The sequence below is a fragment of the Amphiprion ocellaris genome, chromosome 20 (genome assembly GCF_022539595.1).
Source record: "Amphiprion ocellaris isolate individual 3 ecotype Okinawa chromosome 20, ASM2253959v1, whole genome shotgun sequence".
NCBI classification, from domain to species: Eukaryota; Metazoa; Chordata; class Actinopteri; family Pomacentridae; genus Amphiprion; species Amphiprion ocellaris.
Genome location: NC_072785.1, coordinates 27,080,242 through 27,105,272, shown reverse-complemented (window position 1 = coordinate 27,105,272; position 25,031 = coordinate 27,080,242). Strand labels below are relative to the sequence as shown.

Here is a 25,031-nt window from a genome sequence, read left to right as displayed (position 1 = left end):
CTCCTGATTTGTTTTATGTCTTTTGATGTTAATGGAAAACCCACTATAAGAATTCAATAGTAGTAGTGGCTGTTCTTGCTACAGTAACGTCTGTGTTTACATGCACATTTGGAAATTAACGTCATTAAATACAGTATATATTTTTTGCTCTTTGTTTGAATATTTTCTAGTCTTGTGAAACTTACATTACTGTAAATACAGAGGTATGTGAACAGGAACAGTGGAAGACACAAAACAGCTTGTGAAGGTGAGGGTGGCAATTAGGAACACAAAAATTCAACCGATTTAAAAAAAAAAAAAACAGGTGGCGTTTGTCAGAACTGGAGAGGCTGTTGTTTGTGTGTGGTAGATAGTATTAGAGACACACTTTCTGTCAGCACGAAACAGTTCATTAATTGTTCAATAGCATTTTCACTACATATCTTGCTGACTTGTGCAGCATGAAGGTTCAATATGTAAAATGTTTTTGTGAGCATGACTGTACAAGACAAAAAACTGCCCTTGAAACCACAGCTTTATTCAATTAGTCTTGCTATTTCACAAAATCCTGTCAGGCAGATATGCTAAGACTGAATACAAAAGCTAAGCAAAAGCCAAGATACTATTCCTCTACCTGTAGCTGCTTTCCTGCAACACAAGATTGGCCCAAAATTGGATTGTTTGGCCCAAAATTGACATTCTCAATGCAAATAAATGTAGCTTAAGACTAGTGCTGCCTGACTTTGGAAAAAAAATACACTGCAAGATTCTATTTTTCTGCAATATACAGCATTTCAATATGAGAATGACTTGAATAACAATTGGAAAGACCTAATCAATTCAACATGATTGAGGGGATTTTGTAGCATCGCGCAGCCAAGTTGAAAATAATTGTAAAAGCCAAAAAAAAAAAAAAACATTTGGTAAATTTGTGATATGGTTTAACACTGGCAAAGGCATCCAAAATTGTTTTTGTGTTCCGGATGGTAATCAGAACTGTATCCGCACTTGTCACATAAAGCTTTGTGCTGCAGATTTAAACGGTCAGATAAATTAGTTACGTTGCCTCATGTGGTGGCTGTTTCAGGTCATCATCCTTTCTGTAGCCGAAATATTTCTTTTTACCACCAAATATTCCTTTTCAGGGTTTTTCTCCTGTTTCTCTCTAATTTTGTTACACACATGTGGATGGATCCTGTGTGTTTCTGTTGCATAACGTTAAAAAGAAAGAAAGTGTAGCCAAGAATCTTCAGGTAGACCAGTGGTGTCAAACACATGGCTCAAGGGCCAAAACCGGCCCGCCAGAGGGTCGAATCCGGGGTGCAGGACGACACTGTAGTACAAAGTAGCGCAAAAAGCTGTAGCATGAAATGTTCGAGTTCATTCTTCCGACTTCACGTCGCACTTTTTGTGATGTGACCCACAAACCCATAAATTGCGCAGCCCTACTTAAAACAACACAACAAAATGAGCTAAATCTTCAAAACACACTCACAGCTACCAAAGCACATGAAGGACAGAAGCTGCTGTCAGTGCCTTAAATCAGCTCTCAGCAGTGTCATCCATCACTGAGGGGCCGCCCAGGGACCCGTCTCTCTCCCCTTGTTCTCGCTCCATTGAGAGCCAGTGAAGGCGAGCTGACATGGAGGATAGCTGAGCACTACTCACCTGCAACCTCAGCCAACTGCACAGCTCCCTGCTCGCCCTCACTCACTCACTCACTCACTCACTCACTCACTCACTCACTCACTCCCTCTTCCTCTGCGCTCAGTCATCCAGCCACCAGGAATCCCAAACACACCTGGGCAGCGGTCGGGACAAGTGCTGTCAAGGGTTTTTACGGAGACGGCTGCATTCCTCGGCACACCGCAAGGCGCAGTCACGCCATTGATCATAGGACGTCCGCATAAACACGTTGCATCATTAAGGCATCATTACAATCGTATCACACAACACAGAATCTGAGCGGTGGAGAGGGTTCATTGGACTGTGTGGGCTGATTAAACAGTAGCTGTGCTCATCAGAAGTGACTCCGACAATTATACTTTTGCATAAATTTTGGGTAGTTATACAATTCATTCTCATTTAATTAGGAGAGAGCTTCAGTTTTTAATTATTCTAATCTTTTTCTCACCAAAAACTTTCACCCCTTTCATTAATGCCATCCCACCAATAATAAGAGTGATACAAACGGTGATAATGAGAGCACTTTTTGTTGCAAACTTTGGTTGTTTGGACTGCTATTCTACAGAAAAAAAAACTCTACCTGGAGTTTTCAAGCGATGCATTTAATGTGCTCAGCAGCATCAGTGTTTGAAACAGAAGGTTAACTTCAGGAGAGAGTAACAAAGAAAGAGTGCCACCTACAGAAACTCAAACTCCATTAGCAGAAACTCCAGGGGAGTCATCTTCTCAAGAGCGAGGAAGAAGACTCTCTCTGTGCTGAAATTAGACATCACGCTTTTCCATTTTTAGGAAGAAATGTTACTGGGAAGCAGATGTGGCTGTTTTTTGGGATATTTTGCTGGAGTTTATTAGCACTTCTCTTTCTTATCTTGTTTTTAAGGTTGCAAAGGGCATGAAACTCCACAGAAATTTCCATAAAGGTGACACCAAATGAAGAAAAGCAAACATCTATAATACATCATTTCTACAGATTTTGAGCTTTTCTTTCTGCTCTGAGCTGTCACACAAATAAAGTAATAAGCTTATCTTGTAAGATTGATTGGCTGATTTCTAATATTGGCTCCAAGCTAAAATTAAGTGAAGAAGAGTTTCTTACTTTTCCAGTACAGCCATGATCATGGGAGGAAGCACCAGGATCGGCATGGGCAGCACCACTCTAGTCAGGGCTGTCTCCAAAAGTGCCTGCCAAAGAAATGAGAAACGACAATATAAAGACATAAAAAAAATACACATTTTCTTGTTGGCATGGCAAAAAAAACTCAGTATGTGTGAATACTTATGTATGACCACTAGGCCTTCTAATTGACACCTTATACTAAGTTACATGTACAGATACTGCAGTGCATACAGAAAATTTTGCCAGCACTAAAGACAACTTACCAGCACAAAGGTCATTTTATTAACCACTTTTGTTGTTTATGAATTTCATTTACTTAAACACAAGACATTTATGTTCATCAAATGATGCGAAATGACAGAAAACTGCATAGATTTCTGTCAAATAAGACAATATACTCCTTGCCTTATTATAGCCAGTTGCTCCCAACCCAGTTAATGATCATTACTAACTTTACGACATGATAAATTTACATCAGATATTTGAATTTCAGTGTTACGCACATGCCTGGCAGCCACTTTCGATGTCCCCACCACGTTCCCGTTATCGTCAAGCACACTGATGCCCTCTGAAAGCTCGGTGTGTCTCATGAGCACCACGTTGCAGACATTTGCACTCGCTGTGAAGAGGTGAGAATACTTGTGAAGATCAAAATGAAGAGTCTTCACAAATCAGCATATTAGGTGCAAGATCAGGCAGCAGCACGATGCTGCTGGAGCAGGAAGGAGCCTTTGCTCAAGAATACATAGCACGTAGGTATGGCAAGCCCTGAAATTTCCTCTCTGGTCCTTTAGATTTAATCCTGAAAAACTAATTTCTTTGTATAAATGCATTAAATTACATATTTAGAAGTCTTTTCGATGAAAATAACCCCTTCCGACTCTGCTCTATCAATGTAAACCTACACTACACAAATGGCAAGTTGCAGTTTAATAATTCAACCATTCATGTTTTTTTTTCTATTTGCCGGTCGACCCACTTTCAGCAGGTTTTTTGCACATTGAAATTAGAGGAATGACAACACATTAGGAACTATGAAAGACAAAAGCCTGAAATTTTCATGTTCAGAGTACTGCAATATTGGGCATGTGGATCAAATAGTCTCAGATTATGGGTGAGTTGAAATACTGTAGGGAAAAAAAATAAGTTGTCAAGGAAAATCTCATCTTTGAGCACATATCAACAAATAAACTGATAACACAGAAGTTAACTAGTGATATTTTCTGAACCATTATCTAGTTGAATTTCACAAAAACACAAAATAGAACATCTAGAATATTTAGAAATCTGAAATATTTTTCACAAAAATGCTTTTTTTATTGAACTTTAATCAATAATTGAGCAGTATGGTTTGCAGAAAACATCATCTGAGCCCTCCTGCCCTCCATCCAGGAACTATATTCCGCTAGGACCAGGAAGAGGGCAGGGAACATCATCAGAGACCCCACTCAGCCTGGACATAAACTGTTTTCCCCCTCCCCTCTGGCAGGCGCTACAGAGCCCTGTACACTAAAACCACCAGACACAAAACAGCTTCTTCCCCACTGCCATCACCCTGATAAACAGCTGAGCCATTCCTACTCACCTGTACAATAGACAGTTTTACAATGGACATGTACAGTATTATCTCTGCTTTTTGCACTGCATCATGCAATTATCATTTGCACTGCTGTGTTTATAGAAATTACCAATTTTGCACTACTGTAAATTTCTGTTTATACTGAGTTATATTTAATTTTGATTAGTACAGTTTTTTTTCCCACTTTCTGTAGTTTCTTTATTTTTTATTATTCTCTTCCATATTCCTAGGGTGACACCAACAGCCGAAACCAAATTCCTTGTATGTTGTGTACGTACTTGTCCATTAAAGCTGAAGCTGATTCTGAGGTACATTGCTACATACTATCCATACAAAATGGTTCTACAAATATGACCAAGAAAAACTGGCAATTTAATGTTAGCAATGAAAATTTTTGATGTATCAAACTAAAAATTTGCATAACTCTTTATAAATATCTATATGTGATTCTAGGAAAATCAGAAATGGCAAAGCAGATTGTTGCTCTAAAAGTCTGATGATCTGAGATGGAATGACCCTATGGCATACTCGTATATTGGTAAAATCTTCTCCTGTCTTTGGAAAATTATCTACTTCAAAGAAACCAAGACACAAAATTGATTCTATGATGAAAATATCACAGATTTGTCTCCCATAACTACCACTGAGTGTCCTTCTGATGCCTTCTTAACCCCTGCTTGCTTTACTCATCACTGCTGAGTCATTTGTGTCACAATTTACAAAACTGAATGCCAAACCTGTGTGTGTGACTTCAACACAAACAACAGCCAAACAGCAACACACAACAAAGCCAAGGCGGGCGACATGTTGACGAAAAGCGGTGTTGTTCCCCTGCGATTTATTCACGAAAGCCAAAACGAACACAAATGTATGTTAACGTAGATGAACCTTTCTTCTTGACTCTAATAGGAATAAGAAAAACTCATTTTAGAGAGTTTAGTGTTGGCGCCCCGAGCCTTTTTAATTTAAGACAACAGCGTTCAGAGTTATCTCTGCTGAGGGCCGCAGGGCGGCAGGTCGCTTTGTGAGGGGAATTCAATTGACTGAGCAAATAGCTCTTTTTACCTACAAGGGATTTTTTAAAATGCAGACCAATTAATAAAAGAGACAGATAGCACCGTTTTGGCAGGGAATAACAAAAACTACAGCAAACGGATCAAATTCTCAAAAACCTGCTTGTAATTACATGAATAAAAGGCATCAAGGTAATTATGAAATTTAATTGATAATTGCAAAATCTGCACAGCTAAATGCTGAAATATCTGTCAATAACTTGCAATTATTTAAAACAATTACATTTGTGTACATTTTAATTGTCCTCTAATAACTAGCGGTACACTGGCGGAAATGCATCCAAGAATTTTTCCACATAATTATGTCCTAAATATGACAAATAACGATAAATATTTTCAACAGACAACAATTTAATTATACCCACAAATTTCTGCCAGCGTGGCTTTCCCTCCAGTGAAGGTCTTCATAATCTAATTGAATGACAGGCCGCCGCTTGATTAGGTTATTACAAATAAATCTAGCCTTAAGTAAGCGAGCAAAATCAAACGGGTGAAAATTCAAACAGCATTTTGCTTTTGCTCGCTTCAATTAGCCATTTTAATTACCTTTTATATGGGCCTTTCAAAACAACAACAGCAACAACAATGGAACAAACAGAAATCAGGTAAATGAGGCCTTGACATAGACGCCACTTTAGGGGTAATTATCCAATTTGTTTGCAGCAGCAGAGTTCTAACGAGCAGCCAATTACCAGGCAAAGGCTGCGCTGTAGAAACCTGTTGATTTAATTAGAAGAACCGCTATGGTAAGGAAGGGGGAGGAGGCAGACAATTTAATTATGAGCCAGCAGCCCGAGGCATTCTGGGACACGGGTCTATACCCCTGGGTGCGATTGCGTTTGCGGGGGGAAAGTGGCATGAAAATCAGCTTTGTGGCACGTCTGAAAAAGCGAGCTCTCGACACGTCTCTAACCCTGCAGAGAGGGAAATGGACTGCGAGGAGCAAGATGAAACCAAATCACTCTGTTGTGCTTGGCTTGTTATGATCACAGAAGAATATAAAAGGTAGACAATACATTTATCAACACAAAAGAAAAGGAAAACTGCAATCTGTGCTGTTTATTTTAAAATATTGTAATCACAGCAGTCCAAAAATGCAAAGTTTCTCAAACTTCTTTTCAATCAAACGTAAAAAATAAACAAAATTAAAAATATAAAAGCTAAATGAGGTTAACTCTGCAGTGTAAACCCAAATTGAAACTAATTTAGCTTAAAGGATGATCAGAATGAAGATCTGGGTTTAATCCCTGTCCGTCCCATGAAGAATTTCGCTGATTTCACTGAGCTTACCCACTGCTGGGAAGGGGATGAACCTCTGCACCAAAAGCCTGGTGGTTGGGTTGAAGCGGTTTGCTTTCTGGATTAAAACATTCAGCCCAACCTGAAGGAAAACCACAAGATGCACATGACACTGTCAGACACTAAGCTAATAGTACACAACACTGAATATTTAGAATTCACAGGAACTTTTTTGGTCTTTTTAAGCGCCACGAAACATGTTTTCAGGACAGAAAAGCTCAAAAACTGGCTAAAAAAAACTAGTTAACTTGTCACTTTTTACCCAACGATCCCATTTCTGACCAAAGTTTCTGGCACTCCTGAGTACAAACAGTTGATAAATGTAACTTTGCTGTGCTTTAACATGTTAGAGGGCTTGTAGTCAAAAGGTTACGTGCGCTCCGATAACGCACCACCACGCCACTCCAGCCTCCAGCTCCCTCCAGCTCCCTCCAGCCCTGCGGGGGGTCGTCACCAGAGCCAGCGTTTAATTGGAGAGCTCCTGCCCTCCTCCCGGCCTGTCGTTCCGCCCTCCAGACACCCCGTGATTTTTTTTTCTTCTGTGCTTTGCTGCCATTGTCAAGCCCGAGGGTATCAGCCGGATGAGCGCCCAGCAGGACCAGTAATTGGCTCGGTTTGAGCTGCTTGTCCACGCTAAGGGTTGTGTCAGGCAGGTGTGTGAACGTATATTATACTCTTTTGACATATGAGTCTTTGATGAAAAAAAGGTTCGACTAATAAGGGTATTTTGAAGTCTGCTATTAAAAGGTTTATGCTGATACTAAGCTTCTTTACAATTAGCAATTTTCCAGTCAAAACCATTCTAAATTAGAGGTATAATAGTGAGTGTTTTTGTCGTAAACACGCTCAATTTGATATGATTTTACTTGATTCCAAGTCCGTTGATACTGACATAGTTGTGCTAACACAACAAAATTGTCCACGTGGAATGTTTTGGTAGTGCATCAGTTGTTGTCCAGCAGCTATAGCATGCTAACGGAGTTAGCCTTGACAGCTAGGCAGATATTGTCAGTTTAATTCAACATGTACAGTGTGTAGAATCTGTGACTTCTCTGCTCTGTACATGCACTGTCCAGGTCAATCCACCGGCTGTCACGTTGAGCTCACACTGAACAGAAGCACCATGGTTGCTTTTTTTCTAGTGACCATTCTAATAAAGTTTTTTCAAACAAGACAAATATACATCAAAAGGCAGCTGAAATTTCACTGCTGGCATTCAGCGTTATGTTCAACTTTGACTTCTTATTACATGTATGTGTCTGTTAGCATGAAAAAAACACAAGTGAACAAGGTTAAACTGATAGATTTTCACAGGATTTCCTTTCAAATCTGCACTAAAGCCCAGATTACTGATACTTTCTATTGGGTTAGCGAGGTAACTAGGGGAAACTGAGGTATGCACAGAAAGCACAATTTGAATCCACATTTTCCTGACATTACAAAAATTTAAAAAGAAACTTCCAGACAAAAGTAGTTTGTGACATTAGTAGGTGACTAAACTATTTATTATTATTATCAGGCCCTGGATAATCACAATAGAAGAAATTATGGGAACTCACAGCAATGGACACTGCACTGGTCACCGCTCCGAGGTATCCCTGAACGAATTTGGTAACCGGAGCGGGCTAAGTAAAAGTAAAAGAAGGCAATAAGAAGCAGTTCTGTTAAGCAACAACAAGCAGTTGTTAACACTCATCGGATCACACACAGTACCTTGGAGGCGTTGCGGTTGGAGTAGTTAACGCAGGCATTGTGACTTTGGTTCAACCACTGCAAGAGAAACAAGAGAAAGTGAACAGAAGAGGAGCCTGATAGTAAATGTGCTGTTACCCTTGTCTGTAGTTACAGGTGCTCCATTCAGCATTTAAGTTCATTGTTATGTCTTTGTCTCATTGAAGGCCATCATTTTGTACATTTACCATCAACAAATGAGACCGTAGAAGTGTATTCTTGACTCTTGAAGCAAACTTCTGAGATAAAACATTCTAAACTCTGGGTTCATTGACTAGCATCACATATCTTATAGCCTTGTTAAGCAAATAAACCAGTTGGAACCTCAGGAAAAAAGATATAGTTAAGTCTTGAGTTAAATTTTGTTTTATATTTCCATCACAGAAACAAGTCAATGATTTAAGCAATCGCAATCTTTGTCTCACATCAGCATTTTACCTCTGTTAGTTTTAGATGCTTCATGAATCCCAATGCTTGAAAACTGATTGTGTTCAAAGTTTTATAAAGACAAAATTGCTAATATGTCAATATATAAAGGAAAAATGCATTTATCAACAAAATGTAAACATAAAACTGTAAAATTGAGGCTATTATATTGTTGTCTAAATATTCTTCAGTTGCTATTGTTGTCACTTATGTGTTATATGTTTATATTTCTTGCTTTGTCATCTCATTGGTTTTACATTATCTCATCTTGACTACTAGCAAATACTGGACCACTTCACCTTTATTAATTAAAAGAACTGAAATTTTTATTATTCTAACTGATAATATCAGGTTCGACTGAGTTATAGAGGTGAAGAAATACCTGCCAGAAGACAGTTGACACCAGTGTTTGATTTGGGAGAAGGAGACCAACAACCTGCACAGATAGATAAATAATTTTTTTTTTACAACAAATATAGATACACTTCTTTATAGTCTTGGCTTGCATTTCAAATTAATAGTTTTGGCTTTTCACTAAAATGTACATGAAAAAGTCTTACCACTGGTGTGCCAAATGGGATAAAACCTGCAAAAAAAAAAAACAACAACAAACTACATCAACACTCTTGTCATCTTTTGCTCATATATGTTTACTTTTTAAGGCAATTTGCTGTCAGATTTATTTCTAATGTTTTACTTTCTGAGTGTTCAACTGTAATATTTCTAATCCTTTATGGTAATTTTCCTCTAAATCCCTTTGCATTTCTTCAGCAACTCATTGTTCTGTTCCTGTGTTAGTATGTGCAGGTTAGACAGAAGATGGATTTTGCAGCTTCTTCCCATTTCTCTGACAAATAAAATATGTTGGTCCTAACAGGTTAAACATGCTGTCTTTTCCTCCTCTCTTGTTCGTTCTTCGCTCCCACCTCCCTCTCGGACACTTCAAAGTCAAAAAAGGTGCTTTGAAACTGGACTGAAACACTAGAGTTTGCTTCTTCAGAAACCCCGAGAACTTCTCTGTCACCGTAGGAGAGAGGTTTTAATCAGCGCCCAGCTGAGTGTGACCTTTTCGAGGCCTGAGACAACCTGAAGAGCCCCGTTGAGTCATGACAGTTCCCAGGGTGAACGACGCCTCCATGTTGGACCACATAACAAGCCCCCAGATCCCACTTTCCCCCAAGGTTTCCACACTGAGCCACTCTACCTGACATCCGAAAGGGCATGAGGATCTTCTCCCCTGTGTCAGGGTGGATGATGGCCTGCAATAAGAGCGATGAGAATCGGATGATAATGAGTACAGAATGATTTGGGTTAGTTCAGATCACAGGAAAGAGGAGGAGAATAGTGCTGTGAGATCTAAAACTGAAGGAAAGTTTACACAAGTGGAATTATAGGAATTAATTTCATCTTAAATACAGTGAAACTACTAAGAACAAGGCAGTAGATACACTAGAAACTAGAGACAGTGTCTTTAAGTAGCAAAAATTATGAACATTCTTAAAGGTGCAAGATTTTGAACGTAAGTAATCAAATATCTGCTATATGAAGATCTTGATACGCTTCTCTATTCTAAGCTTTGGCAGTCAGTCCAGCATGTTAGTGCCAACGAGTCCCTCCCTTTGAAACTGCTGGACTTCCCTGTGATTATTAACAGGCGAAGTGACTTCCCATAAATACTGTGAAAGTACAAGTCCAGTTTAGCTATCAGTCGGTGCTCTAAAAATCCAAAGAATTCAAAACTTTAAAAAAAATATTTCCCAAAATAATGTGCACTCATTTAATTTTAGCTCAGAGTGAGAGTCTCTACTGCTGTTTTGCTACTCTCCCTGCCACCTTTTTCTCTACTTGGCACTGTTCTGCAATGGCATTTGTTGTCTCTTTCTAGATAAAAGTCGAACCGTGGAAACAAACAGAGGAAAGATAGATTGAGTGAACGTAACGTTTCTCCAGTTGACAACACTTCCTTTTGGACGTTCACCGTATTTTAAGATTGTGGATTGATTATTTCACGTTACTTTCATCCACACCTTTCTGGTTGTAAATGACAATAAAGGGAGGTGTGGTCATTTGTTTTGGCCTGAGATGCTGGTGCTCTTGCATCATCCACTGGCTCTGAATGTTGAACACAAACCAATACTGTTAACTGTAGCTGAAATATATTCATCTGGGGATCCGAAAAATGCCTCTGTTCCTTTGAGAAATTGTACGGAGATGTATTTATGTGCTCTATAACAACCTAAAATAGAAATCCAGCTGCTTTTTACAGAAGCCACCAAGATTACCACAACCTGGATGACAGAGAACCTACAGAAACGTGCTCAGAAAGGCAATATTTGGCAAATACATGTCAACTATACATGCTAACATTTACAAACAAAGCATTAAACTCAGAGTGCAGTTGAAGCTTAGCATTATATGGACAGTTCATGGATAGCCAAATGTCAGCTGACCATCTGATTGGTTGCAACAGTGACTTGTATAATTAAATGCCCTGAAACACATAATCAACTGTAAAAGCAGCGATGAAGGTCTGGTTCATACACAGCTCCATGCAAAAGATTCAGTCACGTTACATTTTTAGCTTCTTGTGCATCCCATAATACTATCAAGGAGGACTTTGATTAGTCCCAAATTCAGTCTGCACTACAACAAACCTAGACATATGGTGAGCGTCGTCAAGAATTATCTGCAACAACAAGAACCTGAGTCCTGCAGTAGATGATATGGAGCCCATAGAGCTTTGATCTTAACATCATGGAGTCAGTCTGGTTTCACTCCATGAAAAGACAGAAACAACTCAGACAGCTTAAATCCAAAAAAGAATTGTTGCATATGTTTCCAATATATTTGGATCAATATACCCTATCAGTCAAAAGTTTGGACACACCTTCTCAGTCAGTGCTTTTCATTTATTTGTATTATTTTCTACATTGTAGATTAATACTGAAGATGGGAACTTTTTTGCAGACAACATAATTACATATGTATTCTTTTATAGATTTGATGTCTTCAGTATTAATCTACAATGTACAAACTAATTAAATATAAACCATTGAATGAGAAGGTGTGTCCAAATTTTTGACTGGTAGTGCACTTGACAGGCATTTTTAAAAACTTCACAGCATCAAAGAGAATTGGTAAATGCATCCTCACTTTACATTTTCACATATGCATAACCAGATAATTTTTGCATGGTGCATTAAAGCTTCAAAAGCTTTTTGATTTTTGCTACTTAACATTTTAAGGCTTTTTGTCATGTGTAAGTAAGCCTGTCAAGGGTTTTTGTACATACACACAAAGACAACAGACAGCACTATGTCAGTGCTGTAGTTCCTTGTCTTAAGATAAGACAGATGGAAATCTGTTTCCCGTACTGCTTCAGTGGTGATGGGAACTCCTGATTAGAGAAGAATGGAAGGCATTTCACTGCTTATGGAGCTCGTGGGCACTATAATGTCTAAATATGAGTGCCCTGTGGTGTGTATCTACTCCTACACCTGAAGAAAAGCTGAAGCTACAAAGACTGTTTGCCACAGTTTTTTTCAGTCTTTAACAGTCAGCAATGAGCATAAATCTTACAGTTGAATAAAAACACAAGAAAGCATGCGGGAGGATTACTTAGTAACACCTGGAGTCCTGGCAGTTGACAACCACGCCAACTGTTGCATGCTTTTGTAGCAAAACAGACATGCATGGCAATCAGCAGCTCTCACTCTTTATATGCAGTGTAATATTCTACACAGACAAATTGGAAGAATTCTTCTTCTCATTGCATTTATTCAACGGTTTGTTTCTTTTGGGCAACACAAAATAGCCTGCAATATCTGTTAGGGAACTGCACATCAATCCAGACCCAGAACATACCTCTAATTCTGTAAATGGGTACTTTTGCAAAATAAAACACCTTTATGTGCTTGAGACATTAAAAACACACAAACGTGTGTTGACTTGGTCCTTCTTTAGAGCGTTGATACACAAAAGAAACAGATGAAGTAACTCTATTTGCAATCACCACATGTACAACAAAGAGTAACTCTATTGTTTAATCTCTCTAGCCTCTGGGGGCATCACACAGAAAATAAAAAGAAAGAAATACAAACAAAACATCCTCCAACAGGTGGTTAAAAACATTCCCAGTCAAGGATGGTGTAGAAAATATCCGCAACAGGAAACAAACATTTAGTCCAACATTAGTCAACAAGACAAAACTCCGGGCACCCAGATATCTCAGCTGGCTGAGCAGGTGACCCATAAACAGGGGCTATAATCCCAGATGCAGTGGCCTGGGTTCGATTCCAGCTCACGGCCCTTTGCTGCAGGTCTTCCCCACATTCTTAGCCCTACTTTTCTGTCTGCCTCTCTACAAACCTGTCTAAAGAAGCCAACAAAATACTGAAAAGAAAAAAAAAACAATGACAGAAGCACTGAAGCTGTAGCAATATCAAGATTTAGTTTCTACAATGAGTAAACTGAGTTGAACACACTTAAAAGAAAATGTTGAATATCCACTATAGTAGTTATTAGTTAGCAGTAGTTAGTTAGTCACTTTACATGTACAATCTAGTTAGGTTCACAGTAATAGGGTAGAAAATTTTAATGAGGCTTATTTCTTTATCATTAACATCAATGTGGAGACATTAACTCCTTCAGGGAGAGTTAGGTGCTGCTGCTGCCAAATTCACACATTAGCATTAAACCATGTGTTTCATTGTCTAGAGTACACAATTTCCACATCTAGTGTAAATGTAGAAATCTGTCTGAGTCAGAAATAAATATGGACCAACTGTCTGAGCCGTGTCTGCCTCAGTTTCATGCTGGTCTGATCACAACAGATGTAGCATCTGCAGTGTACTGACTGTGTTGAACTTAAAACCAACTGTGCTCATTAAATGCTTTTTTTGTTATTACCATTCGTTCCAGACTTCTGACCTTGAATAAATAAGCAAATCTTTGAGTAACAAGGTTGAGAACCTCTGGCCTGTACACTGCAGACATACTGCTTATGATACTCAAGACCAACTTTAGTATCCAAACCAACATTTTAAACAGTTGGAAGCTGACAACAGCCCCATTTAAACCTCTTGTATCCAGATACAATATGTCTAGACTGTGTGATAATCTGTATAATGAGAATACAGCTCACACCTGGTGTCAAGAAGTGTCTCAAACATAATAAGCAGCAAAAAAAAAAAAAATTAAAAATAAGCACAAGAATTGATTGTTTTTGCATATTTGTCAATTTGTCACATTTATAAATTCCTTATTAAACAGTTTTTTTTTTTTAGAAAATTCTCCTACTGGTAGTGTATGCACAGACCAAGCTTGACCAAACAGTATTTTTTTGTGGTTGAGGATATGTTTATGTTCCCAGTATAGTTGAACATAGAGTCCAGCACATTCCAGATTAACCTTGAATGTAGTTTGGGCAAGTAGATACATTTTTGTATTGTATCTGTATTTGAACATTATAAACAAAACATTGACAATGTGTTCAAATGAAAAACCACATTTTAAACAAAGTGAGAATTAGAGCAACACATTGAAAGAGTTGACAGATTTGAGAAAATCCTAGAAAGTACAGAACATAATTTCCATAGTGTTGACATTTCCCATAAAGACACTGATTAATTAAATAATTCATCAATTCATTACAATAATTAGGCTTTATTTAGATGAGTCCTCAATACCAGATTTATAAACTGTAGCCGATGGGTGTTGCTGTAACAGTTTCATATTACTGTTAAATGCTTTTCTGATTCTTTGACCAACTGCACCTGCAGCTCGGTCATCTTTCAAAGCTGGCACCAGCAGCTAATTATCACTGGTGGTAAAATCACTCGCCTGCATCCCCGTCTAATTTTACTGCAGTTACTCGGCCATTAAAGTCTCTTTCTTATGTTGCAATTTCATGTTTTTGTCCACTCCGCTGTGTGTTTGTTGTGTAAACAGGGATGTGTTGAGCTGAGTGGTGTCAGTTTTGTTTGCCATTTCACTGACACCATGTCACAACAATCAGACGATAAAGATAGCGATCACAGTTTGTTTGACTGAGAGGAAAAATAAATGAAAGGAGTGGAGTCTTACCTGCTTTATTTTCTGGGCTTGCCAAAGCTGTAAAAAGAAAAAAAAAAAGGAAAAAGTTCATTTCTAAGTACTAAACAGTTGTCAGTTCATGCTTCAGTAGTATTGATGTGCGCTTTTTAATCTACTATATCGTGGTCCCTCGCCATATCATGGTTCACTTTTCACGGTCTCACTGTATCTCGGATTTTTAAATTGTATTTGGTATCATGGATTTTTCGCTATATTGTGGGATTTTGCAGCATAAAGGCATTTTTAAATATTTATTATTTTCATTATTTTTGCAGTAAAACAAGCATGTTCTAGCCTAAAAAAAAAAAGAAAACAGTATTAAAAAAATAATTTAAAAAATATTACAAGAATATTAAACCGAAATAAAATGCGTAGTGTACAGCGCTGGGTGCTGATTGGCTCAGCGACCGTAGCATCAGTCTCCCGTGTATTTATTTATTTGACCAGGAACCATGTAATTAACATAGAACACATCTGATGTTTTACAAATGGAGTTTATAGCATTAAGCTAATTTTCAACTCCCATCCCTGGTTGGGCTTTTCAGTAAAAGTAGTCAGAGGATCAACACCAATAAAAACAGCAGAGACAACATTAAATATAGCAGCGTTCAGTATCTGGCCTTGTCCATTCTCACTGTGCAGTACATTTATTGCCATCAGTACTGCACAACTAGTTCATCATCCTCATCCTCATCATCATTTAAGTTGTAGTGTTTTCACTGGTGAGTACCCATGTAGAATTTTATATGTTGCTAAAATTACATAGGTTTAAGAGCATAGAAAGTGTTTAAGAGCATAGAAAGGATTATAAGAGTGCAGGGAGAGTTTATAAAGCCTTAAAATATATAGAAAGAATAAAATAAATATGGTCCCTATTTCATGGATTTTCGACTGTTGCAAGGGCGTCTGGAACGTAACCCCCACAATAGACGAGGGGCTACTGTATATAAAAAATATATACGCTGTATATACTCAGACTTTGTTCAGCAGCAAATATCTGCAATTGACGTTATTGACTGTTGAACTGTAGATGTGTGTAAAAACAACAACATATGAATGGTAAAAGTGATGTTATTTGTCCTTGGAAGAATCTGAAATGTTCGTTCATTCATTCCATTTGTTCATGGAAACACAATGACAATAAAGATTCTTGATTATTTTTGAAAAGGAAGATTACAATTATGGGTATCTGAGTCACATGCCCAGTCTATGAAAAGTTAAAATGGCTCGTCATACAGCTTAAAATCATCCCACTCAACACTTGTTCAGTCACCATTAAGACTCACTTGCTCCTAAAGGAGTTTTTTTCAGCCTTAGTTTGCTTTACCTGAGCATCTGTCACTCCTGGAGGCAGAGTTCCTTGTTTGAAACGTTCAAGCAGCTCGACGCTGTCCTGCAGCCGTTTCTGACGTGACAGAAGATGAAAGTCAACAAAATGTGAAACTAAGTCTTGCCAGTCCTCCCTGGAGACTTTCAAGCAGCTTAGAAGTGTATTTTTTTTTCTCCTCAGCTATGTAAGCCGCACGGTTCAACGTACGATAATTGTGCTTCACTGAAACTTTCATGCTGATTTTCAGTTGACAAATGAGTTTCCTAAAAGGTAATGAGAAGCTTTCTGTGGTGTGATCACTGTCTAATGCTGAGCAAAATACAAGGTCATGTGGACCAATTTGTTCTAATGAGCTTGCCGTGAACGTGTGTGAGCGTGTGCACGTTAGCTTCTCGTGTGTGCTTATTACTGCGATCGTATGCAAATGCCCTTGTTCCGCTCTCATCATTGGGGGGCAAGTTGAGGCTTCTCCAGGCCCAGCAAGGTGCAAGATTTGTGTGTGTGAGCAAACACACATCCCACCCCTCGCAGCTGCCCCATATGTCCACACCTCATCACATCCCAGGAGTTACTGCCGCTATTACTGTCACCAAAGAGCCCACTAACAGCTTCATTACCCACAGCAGCAGAGCACTGATGGCTCCATGAACAGAATTACCACAACACAACCGAGACTCATGTTACCATGAGCACAGCAGCATTTTCACAGAGCAGCCCGTTAACCCAAAAGTCACACCTGTGCTCTTAATACCTGTGAATCCACAAGTATGGTAATAAAATTGTCTTGTTAAATGATTAAAAACAAGGTTGAAGACTTTAAGAATGCAAAAATCACTGTCAGATTCAGTGTCTTATATCTCTGCTTCCTTTTCTCTCGTCTTTTTTAATTAAATGGTGCCTAAATGATGTTTTATGTACTAACATTTTGGCCCGATGAAGAAAGTGCTGTAGATAGAGATCACTTAAATAAAACTTTAAAAAATACAAATAATATTGGAAACCTGCATCACAGTCATTAAAATCAGACATCTGCGGACGTTCTCGCTGTCATCAGCCATCAACAGTGAATAAGATTTCTACTTTTTCATGCTTCTCAATCAATGTAGTTTCATTTCACGAGGAGCATTTGTAACTACAAAGTGCAAGACAAGGGGAAAGTTCAATTTAGATCCCTTTAACTCTGCAAGTACACTACTGTTCAAAAGTTTGGGGTCACTCAGGCAATGTCATGTTTCCATGAAAACTCACACTTTTATTCATGTGCTAAGATAATGGCAGAAGGCTTTTCTAATCATCAATTAGCCTTTCAACACCATTAGATAACACAATGTAGCATTAGAACACAGGAGTGATGGTTGCTGGAAATGTTCCTCTGTACCCCTATGGAGATATTCTATTAAAAATCAGACGTTTTCAGCTAGAATAGTCATTTACCACATTAACAATGTCTAGACTGGATTTATGATTCATTTAATGTTATCTTCATTGAAAAAACTTTGAAAAAATGCTTTTCTTTCAAAAATAAGGACATTTCTAAGTGACCCCAAACTTTTGAACGGTAGTGTATAATGTAAATGTCACAGAAAAATCAGGGGAGAACAGCTGATGTAACACATGGTCAGAATTTTCTCTCAATTTTAGACATCTGCACCTAAATTTAATGGGCTCCGTTTTTATGCTGCGACTCTCCACCAAGTTTGGTAAAATTTGCCCTAGTGGTTTTTGCACTGTCTTGCAATTAGGCCAAAAAAACACAGCACTGAAAACATATCTTATCTTTAGCTCCCACCTTAGTGGAAGAAGTAAACATTTAAAACTTTGCAGTTATCTCAGGAGCAGTCATTGCCTCTCAAAATCTATAATACCTTTCCTTTTACAATACTTGATTTTTAAAAATTTTTTCCAGAGCTATCTGTTGGGTTTGGCTCATGCTGGTGCTTTATTAATGCGAGTCTGGTCTGGATCTATGTACAATATTCTGGATCTAGTGCTTGCTAGTGTTTACCCAGCATTCGCAGCACTTTTTCTCTCTTTCTCTGTGTATAAGTGCACTTCATCCATGTTACAAGCTGGTTTTCCAGTTGAGATTTGGTTGTTCAGTTTCTTTTCGGTAATACAAATTCTTTTCTTCATACACTTTTAAAGAGCTGAACAATTATCTGAAATATTATCGAAATCACAATATGTCCAAGTACAACATCCAAATCACAGTAACTGCAGTTTTTTAGGATAAAATTTAAATTAGTCACCAAAAAAACCCAAAACATTTGAATTGAAGCACCATGGTGTTACAAAGATGCTCCGCCCTCTAAATTATATCCTCAGACATGAGGAAACATATTTGTTAGGTAGAAAAATGTATATTATTATCTTTGCATCTGTTTAAATAGGGCAGAAATGCTAAAATATCACACAACTTATCACATTATCTGTCAAAATAATGACTTTTTAAGCATATTTAAATACTACTATCTGCATCTCTGTGACACTAAATGCTGCTTTATTCTACATTTCATCTGTGCACAAAACACGGACCTGCACATAGATTTTGGCAATTCTGTAACTGGTAGTTGGTTGTATTGCTATTTCTGTCTATTCTATTCTATTCACAAGACACCAAAACTGACTGCCATCCATAGTGAAGTTTCTCCCATTTCTCTCCCTCATTGTTTTCTTTTTATTGTTTTCCTCATTGTGGGTCAGAGGGCAGCATATCTTTAATGATATACAGATTATTAAGTCCTCTGGTATTGGTAGTATAAGATCAGGAGAGTTAATGTGGATGGCATTTGTGAATAAGTAACTGTATTCACTCACTTATCAAAAAAATGATAAGGCCATCAATGTAATAAATCAATAAGCTGGTGTACCTCTGTCACGAAGAGTGTTCTGGGGTCAATCACATCCAAGAAGTGCCGGAACCGACCAAAAAACGTGTTCTAAAAGCAGGAAAAAAAACCCATTAAACACGCATTAACTAAATAAAAGTCTAGAAAATGTTATTTACATGGCCACTTCTAGCACTAAAGAACAATTATCTTCTATTGAAACATAATTAACAGTGACCTACAAATTAGATTATAAAAACTTCTTGTGCTCTTCTAAGGTTTTTGAAATGTAATCACTGGAATACTGAAGTGGGGATGAATAAATTAGAAAAATCAAACTTTCCACCGACTCCACAGGTGAAATAAATGTCATTTTTTCAAATGTAAAAGTCAAATCAGATTCTGGATTGCTTCTTTAAGCAGACAAGAAGCGAGATTCCAGCTGTCACCCAGTAAACATGAATATTACAGCTCGCCAGCTGTTCTAACACACCAGGTGGAGGCTCCTCATTAATGCTTCTGACAAACTGTTTCACATCTGCATCTTTTAGGGGCCTGAATCCACTTGCACCACTTGCAATTAATTCCAATAATGACTGCGCCAGAAATACCTTTTCGGATGATTTATTCATAACTGAGCATAAGGAATAATTTGGGAGATGCAGAAACGCACCACGCAGCCTTGAAAGCCCCCCGTCCCTGCCTGACTTCAGTTTAATTACACTAACTGCTAATTTGGATGAAAATCTGGTATCTGACTCACTGCTGCGCTTTGTGACTTCCTGAGCATATGGAAGGTTGGTAAAAACATGGTTAGAGGGAATAGCTTTTTAAATCTGTTAAATTCAATTATTCGCGAGTGCCAGACCAACATGACTCGTGTGAGGTGACACTGGTGAACAGTGGAAGACAGGGGACGAACCTTAGCACTGTGCCCTGTGTGCTGGAAGCTTGTTTCACTTCGTGTTATGTATGTGATTTACAATCTGATGTTAGCGCTTTCATTACTGATCATACCATGTCTACGCTATGAATACATCTAGTACTGATATATTTTTCAGCAAAAATTCCAAACTCAAAAGAGTAAATTTAATCATGACAATTTGGAAAAAGAAACAGAAACTATACATGTAAACAGGGCTTCCTTTACACAGTGAAAAGTTATGTATCTCCAACATTTGTTTAATGCAATGTATCTATTGTTACTGTATTTGCCATTAGCTATTTTATTATATTGGTCCACCAGTGTAGCATTGCATATAGAAAAGTTGGGGAACTCAGAAAAGGCAGAAAAAAGAGGAGTGGTCAGTATTTTTTTTTAAATTTAAATCTAAGTTTAGATCATTTCTGTCTACTAAATTCCCAGGTCCATGCTTTGAACATCCTATTCACGATACAGGACTACAAATTAAATACAGGCAAGATTATTATTTATAACTTATTTATTGGAATAGCCTTCCTGTTTCAATACAATATTCTGTCTCCATTGACATTTTCAAGACAAATCTCCAGATGTGCATATATTCAATGGCTTTTGGCTGCTTTTAACAGTCCTAATATTTCATATTTACTTTATTTCAGCAATTGAGATAACAAGCTGCTATCCCCTTTTGCCTGTTAGAGTATTTTATACCATTTTATTTTCTTTCACTAATTGATTTTACTAGTTTTATATTGTCTATACATTTATATTGTTATCTATGGTATTTGTATATTGAGTTTCTGCAGATCATTTTTTTGCTGCCTATTTGAAGAGCTATTTGTAGAGAACACTTTGGTCAACTCAGGTTGTTACTAAGTGGGCTACATAAATAAATTTGACTTAATGTGATTGATTTATTTCAGTTTTTTTATTGCTGTGCTAAAACTGTTAGCAGTGTGCCTCAAACCACGAGCTAAAGTGGTTAAATTCGAATTAACCTTTCTTAGTGCTGTTCTTCATTAAAAATGGTTAAATGAGAATTATCTGTGAGTATTCATACGGAACATTTTACTCTGATATTTTACTTATTATGGTAGATTTTTCATCTCTATAGTCAAGTCCTAGCTACAAATTGTTAGCTGCTAGCCAAATTAGCTATCAGGTTAGCTAGCTGCACCTGTGGAGCGCCCCACCAATCGATACTATTGATCAGCCAACTTGTCACGTTGTCGTAACATCGACGTCTCTTTTATTTTTGAGCTCCTAACAACATTTATTACCTGTAATATTTAATTTTTAACGACGGTTTCATTGTATTTTATAGGGAAAAAAACGGCCGTGAGGAGACTTTTCCTCACGCGCTCCGTTTAAACTTCGTGCATTAACTTCTAATTTTTAAAATCATATTATTGTTATCTAGGAAACTATAAAACGGAGAAAATGCAATTTCCAGCAGCAAACTTGTAATGCTCTAAAAATTAGTGTATTGTGTTTTTTTGGCTTTGCTGAGAGTCACCACTGCTTACCACATAAACATCTAATGCTATGCTACTAATATGCTAACACGCTAGCAGGATGTTGCTTGTTTAGCGGGCAAATTACCTCCAAAAATGCACCTCTTATTACCTCATATAGGGTTAAATATACAAACATGTATGTGCAGATACTGAAAAGCTTCCATCTGGTGTGTCTACAGCTGTCTGAAGTTCCCACGTGAAGTTGTTGTTTCTGTTGCAGACTTTGTTTTGAGGTAAAAATGAAAATACCTGGTCGAACCGAGACGTGCCGGACTGGAAGCTCGGGTATTCAGACATGCTGCAGCCGATTGCTTCCACTAAAACTCGTCTCCTCCTTCTCCGCGGTCACTAAACTCCTTTTTCCACGAACACTGGCTGCAGCAGGAAAGCTGTGTGCTCAACAGTCAGCTGTCCCTGGTCGTGTTGCATGATGGGTAATGAAGTTTTCCCTGCCCGCTTTTTCTCTGCAAGGAAGTGGCTCGTAAAAGGTGACTACATTTCCCAGGAGGACGTGCGTTGTTTTTATTGTTTTAAAAGGGAAGCTAACGGTGAAAGAGATGCCTCAGGTAGGAGAACAACTAAAAAAACAAAAAAAAAAAACAAAATAAAAACTCAATTGTATCTATTTTTTAGATTATAATGCTTTTGATGGCTGCACTGAGGGATGTTTGAGTTAACAGAGGATAACATAGCCCCCTAGTGGCGGCTTTAAATTAAAGTCAGGAGTAGTTAGTAATAAAAATGAGCAACATAGCAGCAGAAATGACAGCTTCTAACATTAATAAAGTACAATCAGCAGATAAAAATTTCAGATTCATTGCAGTTAATAAATTATATTGGCCATAAACACCGATTGCATGTGTCTGTGTCACTTGAAATCTGATAAAATTGGAGCTATATTAATCCCAAAGACAAATTCTTGTGCCAGATAATGCTAAGAAAATAAAATTACGTAACATGGGAATAAATGCAGTTCTTAAAGTAAAAGGATACAAGTACAATATAGTACTAAAAGTAAAATAAGTAAGCAAAAATAAGGCTACAATCGAAAATTAAGACGTAATACTGACAATGATGCTGAAGTATAAAGTAATATTATACATGATAATTAAATATTGCACATACAACAACAATATTAGAACTGTGAAAAACGTCTGTAACTAAAGGATGCTGTAGATTATTAGTCCTGGATATGTGAAGTACCATTTTATACATATAAGTAGAAATTAAAATGGACAGAAATGTCAATTTAATACTCAAACCAATAAATTAAATATTAAAAATGGAACTATTGTTAATGTTCTGTAATAAAATTCAAGTTTTGGGATTACAAATGTAACCAGGTGGTAATATATATACAACACCTGGCACAGAACCTTGTCAGGTGCTTAGCTGACAGACTACAAACCAAAGAAAAGAACAGTTCACTGACTGTTGCTACAGTTGTGGCTCTGCAGTTCAAAACTTTTGGATTCACCAGTCAGAGTGGCAGCCAGTGTGAAAGAACGTTTAATAACAGAATGCATAACAATTAACATAAAGAATACCAAGCAGCAGTCATCTACATCACAAGCACCACCACAGCCTCGTCCTCCACCACCAGCAGCACCTTCCACAGGTATTCTTTTTCTCTTCTGAATAGGGAATGACTGACATTTCTGGTGATGATGATGATGATGATCTTCAATATTTTTCAGTTCAACTGTGGAGCCTATTAGACGAAGACGCAAGTAGAGCCTGGCAAATGCAAAGCGCCACAGCGAATGCAATTGTAAAAAGAACGGCAGACCCACTGGCTTACTGGGCAACCCACAAAACTGTTTACCCAAACTTGTACAATGGAGCCAAACATTTCCTGTGTACCTCAGCCTCATCTGTGCCGTGTGAACAGGTTTTTTTTTCTAAGGCTGGGGAGATAGTGAGTAAAAGAAGGAACTGCTTGAGTCCCAAACAATGTTCCCTGTAATTTTTCATGACTCTGAGCAAACACACAAACTCCCTGAGCGTTCCTTGGACCACTGTGAGCAACATCAGACGTGTGCACTGTGGTCACACCAGCATCACATCCATTCAAGTTACATGGTTCATTAAAAGAATCACATTACAGCATTTACATTTCTGTTAAAACACTTAGTCAACAGGAGCCAGTTGAAGGCTGCAGTGATTTTAGTGACACTACAATGTATAAGAGTGAAGTTATTGAATATTTGTCTCTCTTTACTGTTGCAGCGGTTTTGCAAATTGCAGACGGACCCTGTTCACTCCATAGACACCAATGTTATTCCTGTAGCTTGAAAGACAGCTACTTTTGATAAAACTGGGCTTGTAGCACATTGTCTGCCTTGCAACAATGGGAAAGAGGCACCGTTTATGTTTTTACAACCTATATCTAATGAGTTATTGATGCTGGAAGTCTGAATCTGTGAATATCTTTCCAACTTTACTGAACTTAGGGTCACTACCACCTAAGGAGTGATATATTTAATTTTGAAAAAAGCATTTAGCCATACTTAAAGCTTTAAGTGCTTTATTAACATGGAACTAAAAATTTTGTATTGTTTTATTATCACAGGTTCTGTCTGAAAAGAGGTGGCATCATTTTAAACAGTGAAATCAAACTAACAAAATGTAATGACCAACCAGTGAGTAATACTGGATTCTGCAAAAACATAAACAACTTTTTTAAAAATCTGAATCTTATCTTAACACAGTTAATGTATTAACTTATTTATGTGTGTATGCATGTATTTATTGATTTATTTAGTACTGTTAACATAGAGTTCTGAGTGAATTTTTCTTAAGAGAGGCAAAGGTCATTTATTGATTACATAGAGGCTCTTAAATGTTTATTAAAAACTGAAAAGCATTAAAAAAAAAACAACATAGGCATTTATTGAGTCACTAAAATAGTGTAGAGTACAGACCACATCAGCATGATTATAAGCATCCTCTGGTAAATTAACAACCAGATACTGATGTCTCTCACCGTATGGACTTCAGGAGATGACTGGGGGATGATAAACTGTGACCTACTGGTTGGGTTCTCTCTGTTCTCATGTTTCTTACATGTTTGTCCCTGACAGCCGGATCCTAATGTTTTTTGAGCAACACACCATACTATGACGTTTTTACAACGATGGTTCTACTATGGAACCAGTTTGACATGTTCAGGTGTTCTTTGTGTGAAAACTCAGAGATTTCAGGTATCAGAAAGTGGTTTTCAACTTTCTTTATTAACTTTCTGCTTCAACTTTAAACTAAATTTCCTTCACTAAGCCAGCCCTCTGGACTTCCAGTAAGCTGTGTTCCTATTGGCTGTCCAGGTGGCTGCTTGGTGTTATCAGGAACACCTGAGCAGCTCAGTGTTATCAGGAACACCTGAGCAGCTCAGTGTCTTCCTGCTTTATTTAGCTGCAGTCAAACATTTCCTCTGCTTCTCACCAGTGAACTG

At 37.8% G+C, this 25,031-nt stretch overlaps 1 protein-coding gene across 2 annotated transcripts in view; it reads right to left on the bottom strand.

The window, feature by feature from the left end:
• The window catches only part of sfxn5a (sideroflexin 5a), a 63,536-nt gene extending 41,537 nt beyond the window's left edge, over positions 1-21,999 (bottom strand). For both annotated transcript variants that reach the window (XR_004847304.2, XM_023270005.3), the window contains exons 1-12: positions 21,830-21,999; positions 19,184-19,252; positions 16,311-16,388; positions 14,975-15,001; positions 10,095-10,149; positions 9,451-9,476; positions 9,273-9,326; positions 8,447-8,503; positions 8,293-8,358; positions 6,725-6,815; positions 3,286-3,401; positions 2,762-2,847 (exon numbers count right to left, since the gene is read on the bottom strand). Coding sequence is in view for 1 of the 2 variants with exons in the window: in XM_023270005.3 (XP_023125773.2) it covers positions 2,762-2,847; positions 3,286-3,401; positions 6,725-6,815; positions 8,293-8,358; positions 8,447-8,503; positions 9,273-9,326; positions 9,451-9,476; positions 10,095-10,149; positions 14,975-15,001; positions 16,311-16,388; positions 19,184-19,252; positions 21,830-21,877 (773 nt within the window). In the remaining variant the exon portion in view is untranslated. The remainder of the gene's footprint in view (positions 1-2,761; positions 2,848-3,285; positions 3,402-6,724; positions 6,816-8,292; positions 8,359-8,446; positions 8,504-9,272; positions 9,327-9,450; positions 9,477-10,094; positions 10,150-14,974; positions 15,002-16,310; positions 16,389-19,183; positions 19,253-21,829) is intronic.
• Positions 22,000-25,031: the final 3,032 nt, after the last annotated feature.